Raw genomic sequence first — 12,909 nt, forward strand, 5'->3', positions numbered from 1 at the left:
TTTTGTGTTGTTTTGTGTTTCTGCATTTTTAAAAAATGCAACAGCCTTACTGGTGCAGGTTCAAGACAAAAACAAGACAGTCAAGCTCATAAGGTAGAAATAAATCCTATATAGGTTAAGATTCTTTGGAAACTGCTAAGTATAAAGGAGTTTGTAATCCAGGCTACTATCTTTTTGGCTACTCCAAAAATCTGTGGGAGTTTCCAGCTTATCATCAGTTGAAATCTGTTTTGCAGTTGCCAAATAAATGCAAGTAAAACTTTAACTAACCTGGGATTCCATTCACACACATGCACATAGAAGTCACCAATTGTGCAATAACCTGTTTTTTTCACAGCAGCATATATATGAATCGTAAGTCATTATTAGACTGACCAGAACAACAGAAAATATTCTCAGGCTTTGTGTTTTCAGTCTGTTACTTAAGTAGGCAGCTGTAACTGCACTGAAGTGACAGGTTCTATAAGGGAAAGGTGACAAGGTGTGATCAGCTGGTTAAAAGCAAGATTAGAAGTATCTCGGGAAACCACCTGGATGTTTAACTTCTGTCAGTATTACAACAGCACTAACAGTGCACTGAGAAAGGGGAGGCAGTAAATGTGTCTGAAGTTAGGACTGTGAAATTCTGTTTAAAAGAAATGAAAAATGAACCATACGAACATACAAACTGTAGTGCTGGCTGTGACAAACCTTCCCTCATAGAAGATACCGCTCAGGGAGCAGCCTGTTTCTTAGGACTGGAGAGATTCACTGTGTGTCTGGCAAACGATTCCTTGTAAAGTAGATCTTGGGGAGCCAGCTTAGCTGCAGTTTTGGCTGAGGAAAGTGATGGTGTAGAGCAATGAGCTCAGTAAATAGACTTTTTCTTTAAGACGTTCAGAATATAACTGTAGACTTGTTTTCCATACGTTTTTAAAAATAGACTGGGCAACTTAGTTGATGACTTGCTTAAAGTAAATCCAATCATGCTAGCAGCTTAAAATTGCCTGCTGATTTGAATTAATGCCCATACATAAAGCAAACAGGTATCAACTGATCATGCTGAAAAAACAACCCCCCAAAGACCTACGTGTCACACAAGGTGCTTTTGGTAACTTGGTTTTCTGAGCCTTATAAGGAGAGTCTTTAAATATATTTTTTTCAATTTTTTTTCTTTGAGCCTTGTTTCATTCTTCCTCCTCATCATCTTCATCTTCTCCTTCTTTTCCCATTGTTTCCACAAGGAGTTCTGCGGTGCACGTGGCTTCCCCAAGGCTGTTAACAGCTTTGCAGGTGTATTTGGCATCATCGTCCCCACATACTTCAGAAATAGTCAAAGAACAGTTCCCATCCTCATCATAATCTATCTGGAAGTGACGGGACTCCTTGACAGGCTGATCATCTTTGTACCACATTACCTCAGGGTCAGGATAGCCTGCAGTAGTGGAGAGAGAACAGCAATTGCAATGAACAGGTATTAACTAATCTGTAATTTCTTTAAGCATTAATTCCCCATCTATGTATGGATGTGCCAATATGTTGATATACAAATATTTCATTGAATTCTATTTAAAATAAATGTAGATGATGTGAGGCTTTTTTACTGCACATTTACCTGAAACAACTTTATTATGAATAGGAAAAAATTGAAAATTAGTGCTGAGGTACCCACTAGATTTCTCTTTCCACTACTTTAGCAGTGAATGCAGACAGCTTTTTGTGTGTCTTGGACATCAGCCCGTGAGGGACTCTCGACAGTCTGTTTGAGGCTTACCTTACATATTAGCTTTTGTGGAAACCACAGTTCCCTGCACCAAGATTTAGAATTTCAAGGGCAAGTTGTTTTGGGCTACAACTACAATTTAATATCCTGCTTCACGTTGCTTTCTTGTGGCCATTCTGAATCTACCTCCTCCTCATCTACTCCCTACGCACCAGCCTGTCCTGTAGGGTGATGGTGGCACTCCCATTCCTATTTGTGTTTGTTAAGATAAGCGAGGGAGTCTAAGAAAAGCATTTTGATTATGCATCTCAACAGGAGTTTGGAGCCTTTTATGAAGCTAATGGCTCTGCTATACTTGAAGCATCCAGAGCAGAGCTGTACAATACATGCTGGAGAACAATCCCTTATACAGTACTGTTGGCTGCTATAACAAACTGAAGGCTTGTTGTCTCTGCCAAGTTCTGGACTGCGACGGGAGGATGACTTCCCACTGAGCAGAAATAAAGTGCAGGAACCCCTAACACACAACGAACATTACAGCTGTACACTGAGAAGTTTGGAACATCAGCTGTGGTACACCCATTTATTTTATTCCATGCAGTACTTATGCACATACCCCTCACGCTGAGCATCCATCAGCAACAATAATCCATCCTCACATCTCCGCTGTGAGGTAGGAAACACAGGCAGTGAAAGAGATTAGGAGCACAGAAATAAACAAGCAGAAGGTCAGTGAGGCAGTTTCTGAACCTCATTTTAAGATTAGAAATTGGCTAACTTGAACACATGCAGTATGGGACCGACTCTATCCGTTTTGTTTTAACAGCTCTTCTCTTCCTAATTTCTAGTTTTCATCAACAGCTGTGATACAGAAGCTTCAATCTCATTGCAACAGAAGTGCTAGCAGGTCTTGGCCTTCAGACTGTTAGGCTGACCAAGCCCAAACTCCTTAAGTGCCTTCTCATAAACTTATTCTTTCTATCTGCATATTCCACTCTGAGTTTTCTTTCTTGAACTCGTAAGTTAAAAAAACCAAACAACAACACAGTATTTTCTAGATGCAAGTTTTGTAACTAGTGCAATGATATTGTTACTTCTCATGCAGATACACTGTTAGGGACTTCTTTGCCTTTAATACCATGTATGTATGGCTTGAAGTTATCTGAGGTCACCTGAAACTTGTCTGACATTTCAGATGAGTGACTTCCTACTTATTCTTGGTTTCTGGTTAGCAGTCTCTAAGAGTGTACTCTTGCAATTTATGGTACTATAATGCATCTTGTTTTTACTGTTTCTACCCTCAAAAATCACCTTACTGTTCCCACTTGCTATTCTCAATTAGTGATTCACACATTGACTCTTGGAGACTTCTGTTCTACAGCAAGCACAGAACAAGCCCATGCAGCTCCAAATAATTTCTGTTACTGCAACACATTCATGCTGTAACATGCAAATATTGGTAAAGCAAAATGGCACCAACTCAACAGTAATAAAGAAAAAAATTTTAAAAAGTTAAACAACAGCACAATGCAGAAAGCTGGCAAGGAAAGAAAGAAAGAGATAACACTAATTCAAAGTACCTTCAATTTTGCAGTCAAATCTAGCAGCACTTCCTTCCACAACCTCTATGTCAAGGATTGTTTTAGTAAAATATGGCTTTACATGGGGCTTTTCTTCAGCCACTTCTTCAAGGAAAGCATCTGAAGGAGAGTGAAGAGATAGTTAATTATTTTACAGGGCATGTTCTCAAAAGATGTATTTTAATTTTTAATTTCCAGATGGTAATGCAAGCATCTTTTATTTGACTTTATTGTGTAAGGCTAATGGGACAGTGAGGACATTAGCTGCTTAGTTTTGTGCCAATCTTTTGCAGCTGGACAAAGATTCAGGCCATAAATAGAATGAAATTAACGTGCAGGCTGCCACGCTACAAATCATCTTTATTTTTTCCTTGAATTCGTTTCTAACTGAACCTGGACTTTTGCTAGTCAGAGGGGTAAACCAGTTCAACTTGTATCAGGCCCGCAGTCTATGAGGATATGTCAAAATGACTTGCTTGATTTTCAGAAGTGTCAAACATTTGCACCTCTGGTTGTTACACACCATGAATCCACGTTTCAAATGGGGACGTAGGGGAATAATGTAGACACATTTTTTCTTAAAAGCCCCTGTCTGAGGAGCATGGTTAATGCGGAGTACATGTCTTTGTTACAGCAAGTGTTAATACCTTATTGCTTGCTTGCTTTCTCGCTTGCACGAGAAGGCAATACATCACTGTAATCTTTGTATAAACATGCATTCCCAAACTGATAGAAAGGGCAGCTGACAAATCTGCCTTAATTCTTTGGCTTTAAAAAGAGAAGAGGTTACTGCCCATACTTATACTGGGGCATTTTGAGTAGCAGAACAATATGAGAACAATGAATTTTTGATAGATTTCTTTAAAAAAAAAAAAAAAGAAGATAAAAACAGAGAGAGAGAGAGAGCAGGAATAACCAACTCAATGACTGGTCTCTAGCATTTTGCTAAAAGTTTTAGGAAGATTGATTCACAGAGAGGTAAAAATACGGTGCAGCAAAATTCCTTACCTTCATTTTCTACTTTGTCTGCATTAATAGGGCTGGTAGGCGAGCTCCCAGAGGCCTTCCTCCCACTCATACCAGAAATCATTGCCATGGACGACAGTCTTCCTATTGCTCGGACAGCATGGCCTGTTTTCTAAGACATAACATAAAAGGCTTCTGATCAATCCAATCCAAAAGGCATGTGATTTTCTGTAACAATTGTGCTTCGGACCAATTATCTGGGATCTCTGCAAACCTCACTGGAATTGTTGGACAAACTGCTTATATATAGCTCTGTTGTTTTAGGAGAGACAGAGCAGGCTGGTCTGAATTACCAAATTTAGTTGCAGATATAAACTTCCCGTGATGAACTCATACCTAAATGAATGTCTCTGTTAGCTGCAGATAAAAAGCACTGTGCGAGAAGAGGGCCAGCAGAAAAGCTATGTCCTGTTTAATGGGACCTTGACTCTGGTGGCGGACGGCTCTCAATAGCCATATGGGCTGGAACGAGTTTCATCAAGGATGAATAACCAGCTAATTTGAAATGAATGAGAAAGTACCGTCTGCATGATGGAAGCAGACCTCTGACAGGCTCAAGAATCAACCACCAGGATACTAAAATATGCTCAAACTACGTTGCCTCTAGTATGGACACTTGTATTTTTGTACAGCTTGCATGAGCTCCTAAGAAACACGTACAGTAGAACACAAGATTTACAGAAATGAGTATTTTGTAGGCTACTCAAAAGGCTGGATCCAGGATTTTATACACCAACTCCCCTAGCTATCAGAACGGCACAGGTGGACCTGCTACAACAGTTCCAGCATTAAGAAAAAAGAAGATATGGAGACCAAATACATCAAAGAAAATTATTAAATCAATCTGACTGAATCCACAAGAAGCTTGGTGCTCCAACAGGACACTGGCTTAGGAGAATGAAACTACCACAAAATGAGGCATCTTTGGAGAGGCCAGGCACATAAGCTTTTCCCTGCCTGTTCAGGTTTGTTAAGGATAACATAGTCCCCGGGCCCTCAGTGGCACGGAGAGGGCAGGGAGGAGAGATGGTCGTAGCTTCAAAAGAATAGGAAAGGCTATACTTGAACTCATATGCCTTTTAGTAGCCTGAAGTGGAATCATCACGTGTTATATATTCACAGCCGTGTACCCTCCTACTGCTCACCCATAGAAACCAAACCTAAACTAAACCTGCTTTACTGCATTCATACTCTGGCCACACTGGAGTTCTCACCAGCAGCAGAAACCACCTGGCATGACATGTTTCTCAGAATCATAAACATTAGAAATAAAGAGACTTATTAGGATAACTAGCCCAATTCTCTGTCCTCTTTATTACCTGCCATTTTCTTCTGGCCATGTATTTCTTCATCCTATCTTTGGAAAGTTTTTTGGCTTCCATGTTTTTGGTGTCTTTTTGCAGCCAAGGATGCTGAAGACATTGAGTACAATTTAAGCGACTCCTGTTTTTATATAAAAAGACTAATCAGTATTGCCATTAATGATAGTTGAACCTAACTTCTTTAACATTATTTTCCGCTCTCTTTTCTGAGAGCTGATTTTTCTGTTCCCTAAATTTAGCAACACAGGTCACATGGCACTGCTTTCCCAGCCATGCTTACTTCTTAAACGCTCTTGCACAATTTCTGTAGGGTTTTTTTGAGAGAAAACTGTGCATTTTTAAGTGTTAATAAAACATTGTAAAACAAAGCACCAAAAGCCATGTGTTTTAGGCATGGAACACATACAGCAGAGCCACAATGGCAATGATTCAGCCACCTTATGCTGGCAGAACCCTGTCCCAGATCTCCTCTCCTTCACTTACAGAGATTTCCCCTTTCCCACCACTTAATACCCTCCTTCCCTGCAGCAGTGAACATTTAACAAAACAGAAATGTCCAAATCTCTAATCAAGCCACTCCCATTCTTCACTTTGTTCATGGTACACAGATAAATAACCCTCTGTTCTCCATCCATCCAATTGCAAATTCATTGGAAGAAGTACAATTTCTTTCCTTGGTTTGTTCAGAATCTGCTGTAAACAGGGCTTCCAACTCTGATTTTTTTTTTTTTCTTGCCCAATTACTGGATTTATGTGAAAGCTGCCTACTCAGAGGCACTGCACTTAAAAGCAACACATGGAACTAAATCTGGCAAAATTGCAACCCATTCAGATCAGGAGAGAACATGTCGTGCAGGAATCTGTGTCACGCAACAGTGAAGATAAGAGTAGCCACGCAAAACCTCAGGGAGCATCTTGCCCGAGGGAAGGGAAAAGCAAAATGAGCAGGCGATTAAAAGGAAGTGCTCCATTCAGACCCTGCACTCTGCATGTAAAATAAACGAGAGCTGCACACAGAGACTTAGGAAGTATGGCCAGAGGTGCCTGCGTCGATGTGGAGATTCACAGTGGGGAAAGAAGAATGACAAGTTGAGCTAAATGCAAACATAGAAATTGTATCAAGTCCAACAGCTTTACTTCATATCTTTCTTTAGTAGATTGCTGATAAAGTCCTTGGCATCATCAGAGATTTCATCAAAAGCCTCATCATCAAAGTCCCACGTTGCTGAGGTAACGTTGGCTAGGGTTTCGTTGTCGTTGTCTCCCATGAAAGGAGAAAGTCCGCTGACCCTGGGGATAGAATAGACAGACAGACGGACAGACAGACAGAGTCTCAATTTGCAAATTGTCAGAGGAGCAAACTAAAATTGTGTGTGACATCTCCTATGCTCTGCAGATCTTTATCAGTAAAAGCTCCCTTAAAAAAAAACAACAAACAACTCAAAGCTATCTACAGAGAGTCTTATGGGAAGGAAACTAGAATTTGACTGCAAAACTGAAAGGAAAGTTTTTGCTGTTTCTTTCTCTTTTCCCAAGACATTTTTGAGAAGAGAACTAGAATTAGGTGAAAGTGGAGCATACTAGTTTGTTAAATGACTTGTCTAGTTCTGCATAAATAATGCGGTAATTTTCACACCAAATTCAGTTGAATAGGGTTTTTTTCTTCTTCTTCCTGGTACTTTAAAAGTGACTTGGCTGCCTTTACTGTCAAACCAAGTTTTTTTTGTATATTTTATTCCATTTACTCCTGCAGAGAGAGCCCAGGAAGAAAGATGCATAATGAAATAATGAAATCCACAGGGCTATTTTGTAAACAAAACCACCCTGAATTATATAGCCAGATAAAACAGTGCTACATCACTGCAGGCTGTAGAGTTATCCAGATGCATCCAAAGGTAATTTGGTCTTTATGTTCTCAATCAGTCATGATGATGCATGAAATGGAAATAATACTCTTTTATAACCTAAGTTGAGCTTCCAAGGCTTTTTACTCAATATAACTGATAAATTGCCAGTGAAAGGCAATTACAGCACATCATGGTGTAATTTTTGCAGAGTATCTTTCTCCAGTTGAGCGTTGTCTTTTATTATACTGTACCTTTGTGCACCCAGATACTTTTGATTCCTGTATATATCACCCTTTAAGTAAAATCTTTCAGGGGAAAGGTTGCTCATTCCTTAGAACTAGAAGTTACTCAGTTTTCCAGGTCTTCTTCCTGGCATGCAATTTACATAATAACCTATTCTTCATGAAATTTTACAGGCTTTATTTGCTTCCTTTGTACAACCACGTTAACCAGTTACAACCACCAGTTACATTTCAACAGTAGTACATTTTTTTAGCATATGGAAAAATAAGTGGAACTTATTGGGGTTCTGAAAATACTATATGGTTATAATACTATAAGAATATTGTGAAGCTACTGAGTATCACAGAACAGACTGGTAGAAAAAGAGATTGGGATCAAATAAAGTGAGTTACTAGATTAATAATATTAGTATAATCTCCTCCTCTGAAGTTACTTTGCTATTCTTTTGGTACTAATTACATTAAAAATCTGATTTTAAATTTGTTCTTAAGGATTTTATTTCTATAAACAAAGCAGAAACACACACTCTTTGAAGCCTCAGACAAAGCGGATACTAAATCTTTTACCATTTCTGGAAGTTGTGTGCAGTACAGCGGAGTCTAGAATCTCACGTGTATACTTCAGAAATTTGCTTGTAATAATACATGAGATGAAGATAAAAGGTTTGTTTCTTCTCAGGCAGAAAGAGGTAAATCAGAACAGAAGGTGTTTGGTGTCTTACTTTCCATTATATGGAGTGCGTTTAAATGCAACAGTGAAGCATGACGTTATAAATGTATAAGGTGGCATAAACCCATTTATGGACAAACAATAGGCATGAGTTACAGCAGCTGAAAGATTAACATACCAAAAAATGCTCACGTAAAACAATTTTACCACGACTGTTCTCTGACACTTACTTTACTGGAAGAGACAAGGTTTATACCTGATAGCATTGGAGAGTTGGTATAGCTGCGGCACAATGAGAGACTGTTCTGCCCTCATGCACATCAGCCGTCATGGCCAGGTAAATCGTTGAAACAAAATCTCTGCCCTGGAATCTGTGAAGCGCTCCTGCAGGGTCTTAAACCTATCTCCACTCCAATATTTAAGCATTTTCCTATTTATGACAATGTCATTGTTCTCTATAATGTTTTAGAAAGTGGAAAAAATTCATCCAGACTGCAGTTTTAAGTTTTGGGTTTCAGATACTAATTGCTAAGTTGTCTCTTTTTTGACTATGTAATAAATAAAATAATCTCTCAGCCAATTCAGTGACTCCTAGAAAGGCTCACATTTTGTACAAATGAAGGGTCTGTGAAGTATTTCTTTAGTTCACTGTCAGTATAGGAGATGCACATCTTTTCATCCAGTTAAGCTTCCAGAGGACATACTTAGGCAGCCAGAGCAATAACAATCCCGTTTCCCTTCAATACTAGATCGAAGTATGGCAAAGGTGACCTCTGCGTAGTATTACAACAAATAGTACTGTTCAGCTCTTGTGCTACATTAGATAGTATTTTGGCCTATTTCCAGAGATCAAAGCTGCAGTATTGAGAGATCATTTCCATGCTAAAAAGACTGCTACAGGTACAGAGACATTGCTTCATGTGGAAACCCCACTGCTCCACACTCCCATAAGAGGCAGTGCTTATTAAAGTCATTTAGCTTTCTGGGCAAAGGGATACTGCGTGCCACACACAGCTTTTGAGGGATGAGGATAAATAGAAGGAGATTAGAGAGCAAAAAATCCCTTTGGTTGTTTTGGTTGGCTTTTTTTTTTTTTTAAATGAATTGCATGACAGAATTATTGGATAAAATCTTAAATGCTGTGGTAGGATTGACCCATCCAATGCATTTCAATGTATTTGGTAAATTACCAGGTGGGTACCGGTTAAGCCTCTGCTCACTCTGTCATTTCCAAACACCAGTGTAACAGCAATACTCATTCAAACGTTTCAATGAACCTATTTTTATATTTCTGAACGTGCTGTTGCAAATTTATAAGGCTAAAATAATTTTCTTTCTCTACCACAGTTTTACACTGTGAATCAGTTGCCTTGTCGTGGAAATACTTGTAACAAGAACTAGATCCTTCTCTATAGTCAGAAAACAAAATCCAGCAACTAGTGTAGATTATAACCAGAAATTCTTATCTTTAGCACAGAGTTCACTGACCTAAGTCTTGGTTGTTCATTTCTTAATAGCCATTTAAAGTAATAATGGCCCAGCAACTCTTTTGACAGATTATGGAAACAATTTCTGTTTGGAATGCTGAAGCTAAGTGATAAAGATGAGCTACCACTCCAGAAAATTAATACTGAGCTTACACTGTGAAGTTACTATTAGACAAGCAGCAAGTTGTTTACTGAAAACATTTTTCCAGCTACTTAACCAGGCATCTTCCTGGCATGTTAGGAACCATTTGTTTAGAAGATCTTCCACAGTTTCCACTTCTAAATAAAGAAGAAAGATATTTTATCTTCTAGAAGTTCCTTAACATTTATCGGTTTGTTCTAACAAAGCTCTGAGGACAGATTTAGAAACGTTAAGATCAAAAGGGTCCAATGTGGTCACCGATCTCACTGCCTATGTAAGAAACACCATAGCATTTCACTTGGAAATCTTTGCATTAAGACTGCCACTAATCCAGGAAAAATGACTTTGCTGCATGTCTCAAAAAGTCAGACTTTGAGCATTCCTCTGCAAGCAGTGCTTGCAGCACCAGCTGATTTGGGCTGATGACACTGAACTCCTCCTTACAGTCTTTGCATTGCATTAGCAGTGAAAAAAAGTAACAGATCTTAGAGTGAAAAGTACTATCTGCTTCTGATAAACTTGTGCAGATCATGTCAAATAAGCACATGATAATGCCTGCACCCTGGAGATCATGTAGTAATTTAATTCTTTTACAAGTGAAATAAAACAAATAAATAGTCTCAGGCTACTTTGGGGGTGGGGGGTGGGGGGGACACGACAATGCATGCATCCACTGGAGAAAACCACCTTTTCCTTAGCTGAGGGCTGGCTGACTCAAGCCACACCAGTTGTCTCAAGGAAGAAACAGACCACTGAACCCCCATAAAGGAAGATAGGTCATTGCTGTAGCAAGGGTGTTACTCTGTTCTCATCCTTGTTTTACGTGCCCAGTGGATTAATAAGGAATCACAATTTGCCAGTGCCACTGAACAAATAATTTTGAGCAGTACAGTCATGAAATTAAAGCCCTCCTAACCTGCTTTATTGAAAAAACAAGGAGTGCTCTCTCATCTTCATATTAACAAGGCTTAAATTTCTAATATGTCATGGAGCCAAGTGTAAGCCAGCAACGTGAATGTCTTGCCTTATCAAAGTCCCAAGTCAGCACACCCAAAAGATGAACGATGCCAAAAGATCTTTCAACAAACCCAAACTGCCAAACAAGGGAGGAATGACAGCAGTGATGAATAATACAATAGATAAAAAGGAAAGGGAACGTTTGAAGAATCAGGGTGCCTGTTATTAGGAAGACATTGAAGAAAGATAGTATACTGCAAGATCAAATACGATATTAAAAAACAGCCTAAGATATAGCATATTAAAAAATTCTTAATTGACAGAGATCAACTACATTGAAAAGAACTAATGGAAAGCAAGCAGAGGTTTGAATCAGCCACAGCAAATTCCAGTCAGATTCTATGGTGATGGAAGGAAAAGGGCTATCCACTTTGAACATACATACACACAGCACTGAAATTTTAGACTGAAATTTGGTTTGAAATAAAAATAGAATTTAGAAATTGTTTTAGATTACTAAATATTGAAAATGCTGGCTCTCCAAATGGATCATCAGAAAAGAACTAGAAATAGAAACACAACAAACAAATTCATTAATGCCCAGGAGAATAAATGGGACAGAAAGAGCTGGAAAGAATTCAGGAGGCTTAATCTTTGTTAGATAAAGATTATTGTAAATTCAAAAAGAAACATTGAAATAGGCATAAATGGAGATGATATACACAAGCTATAATATTTGTGGCCTGTTACTTCAAAGGCAGTAGATCAACTTAAGTATGTGGGACAGTACTGTGATGCAGAACAGGACAGAGAGCAAGATAGAAGTGGAAGATAAAAAACTTGAGGTGGAGAACACAAACAGGGAAATTTAAGGAAGAACAAAGACTGATGAAGAGACAGGACTGAATAAGTTATCCACAAAGATTAAAAGGAGGTAATGTGGAGCTTAGAAATGTGGAAAGGGAACCCATGAGCTGTAGGATGGAATTAAGTCAGTCATGCCATAAGGAAGACAGATGCAGCATCCTAACAGAGATTGCGGTATCTGTACTTGCGCCTGCAAAGCAGAAGGCTAGGAGAGAGGTTTTGCTGCAGGGTTTTGGAGAAGCGCTGTCACCCTGTTTCCTACTTGAGATTACATCCCACCCGTTTATTCTTCTGCAGGGAAGACCCTTCACCCACAGAGATATCTGCAGTAGCTCCTTGCTAAACCTAGTTTGTATTCATTGTTGTGTGGGTCATAATGGAAACACAGTCTCTTTCTAGGCAGGTTACAGTCTCTCAACCCTCTTGTAATCCTACCTTAAAAGAGGTGTTTTGTCAAGTCCTGCAATAGCATGCTCCCTCTGCTTCACTTCAGACCTGTGAGCTCCACAGCAGCTTTGGGCCATCAGCTGCCTGTAGCAGACCTGCCCTTAAGTCCAGTGGAGCTGCAGTGCTCACCTCTTCTTTCATGGCTGCACTCACCATGTCAGCGGGAGGGGGGACGCAAATGCTAAGTTACAAGCACAGTGATGGTATGTGAGACAGGCACCAAATGAGTGAGTCTTACACATCGGGCATGAGATTTGGCAGTTCTGAGTTTATAATCAAAACAGGAAAGCAAAGCTACAACTAAAGAGAGATGCAGTTCTCAATGACTTTTATTTGCATTCTGTAATGATGATGTGATGATCCATTTTGGATAATGGCTTCTAGCTGTGAGTCTGCAAAAATAGCTGGGCTTTAAGGAAGTGAAGACAGATTAGGAGCCTGTCACTCTGGGGTGGAGAGGGCAAGTCCAAGTGATGACTCACAGATTTTCCCTAACTTCTATTACTTTATTCTTATTGCAAGAAAGACAAACGCTGATTATTACTGTTAGCCATCATTGTGGCAGTAGCTATGCATCAAAAATAAGATTTTTGTTGCGTTTGGGTAATGTAATTTTCCCC

At 39.3% G+C, this 12,909-nt stretch overlaps 1 protein-coding gene across 4 annotated transcripts in view; it reads right to left on the bottom strand.

Annotated features, from left to right (window-relative positions):
* Positions 1–6: 6 nt before the first annotated feature.
* Positions 7–12,909, bottom strand: part of MYLK (myosin light chain kinase) — a 221,856-nt gene continuing 208,953 nt past the window's right edge. For all 4 annotated transcript variants that reach the window (XM_075028799.1, XM_075028800.1, XM_075028798.1 and 1 more), the window contains 5 exons: positions 6,768–6,920; positions 5,628–5,751; positions 4,291–4,420; positions 3,283–3,402; positions 7–1,414 (listed from right to left, as the gene is read on the bottom strand). In XM_075028799.1, the coding sequence (XP_074884900.1) occupies positions 1,167–1,414; positions 3,283–3,402; positions 4,291–4,420; positions 5,628–5,751; positions 6,768–6,920 (775 nt within the window). In that variant the 3' untranslated portion in view covers positions 7–1,166. The remainder of the gene's footprint in view (positions 1,415–3,282; positions 3,403–4,290; positions 4,421–5,627; positions 5,752–6,767; positions 6,921–12,909) is intronic.

Source organism: Buteo buteo, chromosome 5 (assembly GCF_964188355.1).
Source record: "Buteo buteo chromosome 5, bButBut1.hap1.1, whole genome shotgun sequence".
NCBI lineage: Eukaryota > Metazoa > Chordata > Aves > Accipitriformes > Accipitridae > Buteo > Buteo buteo.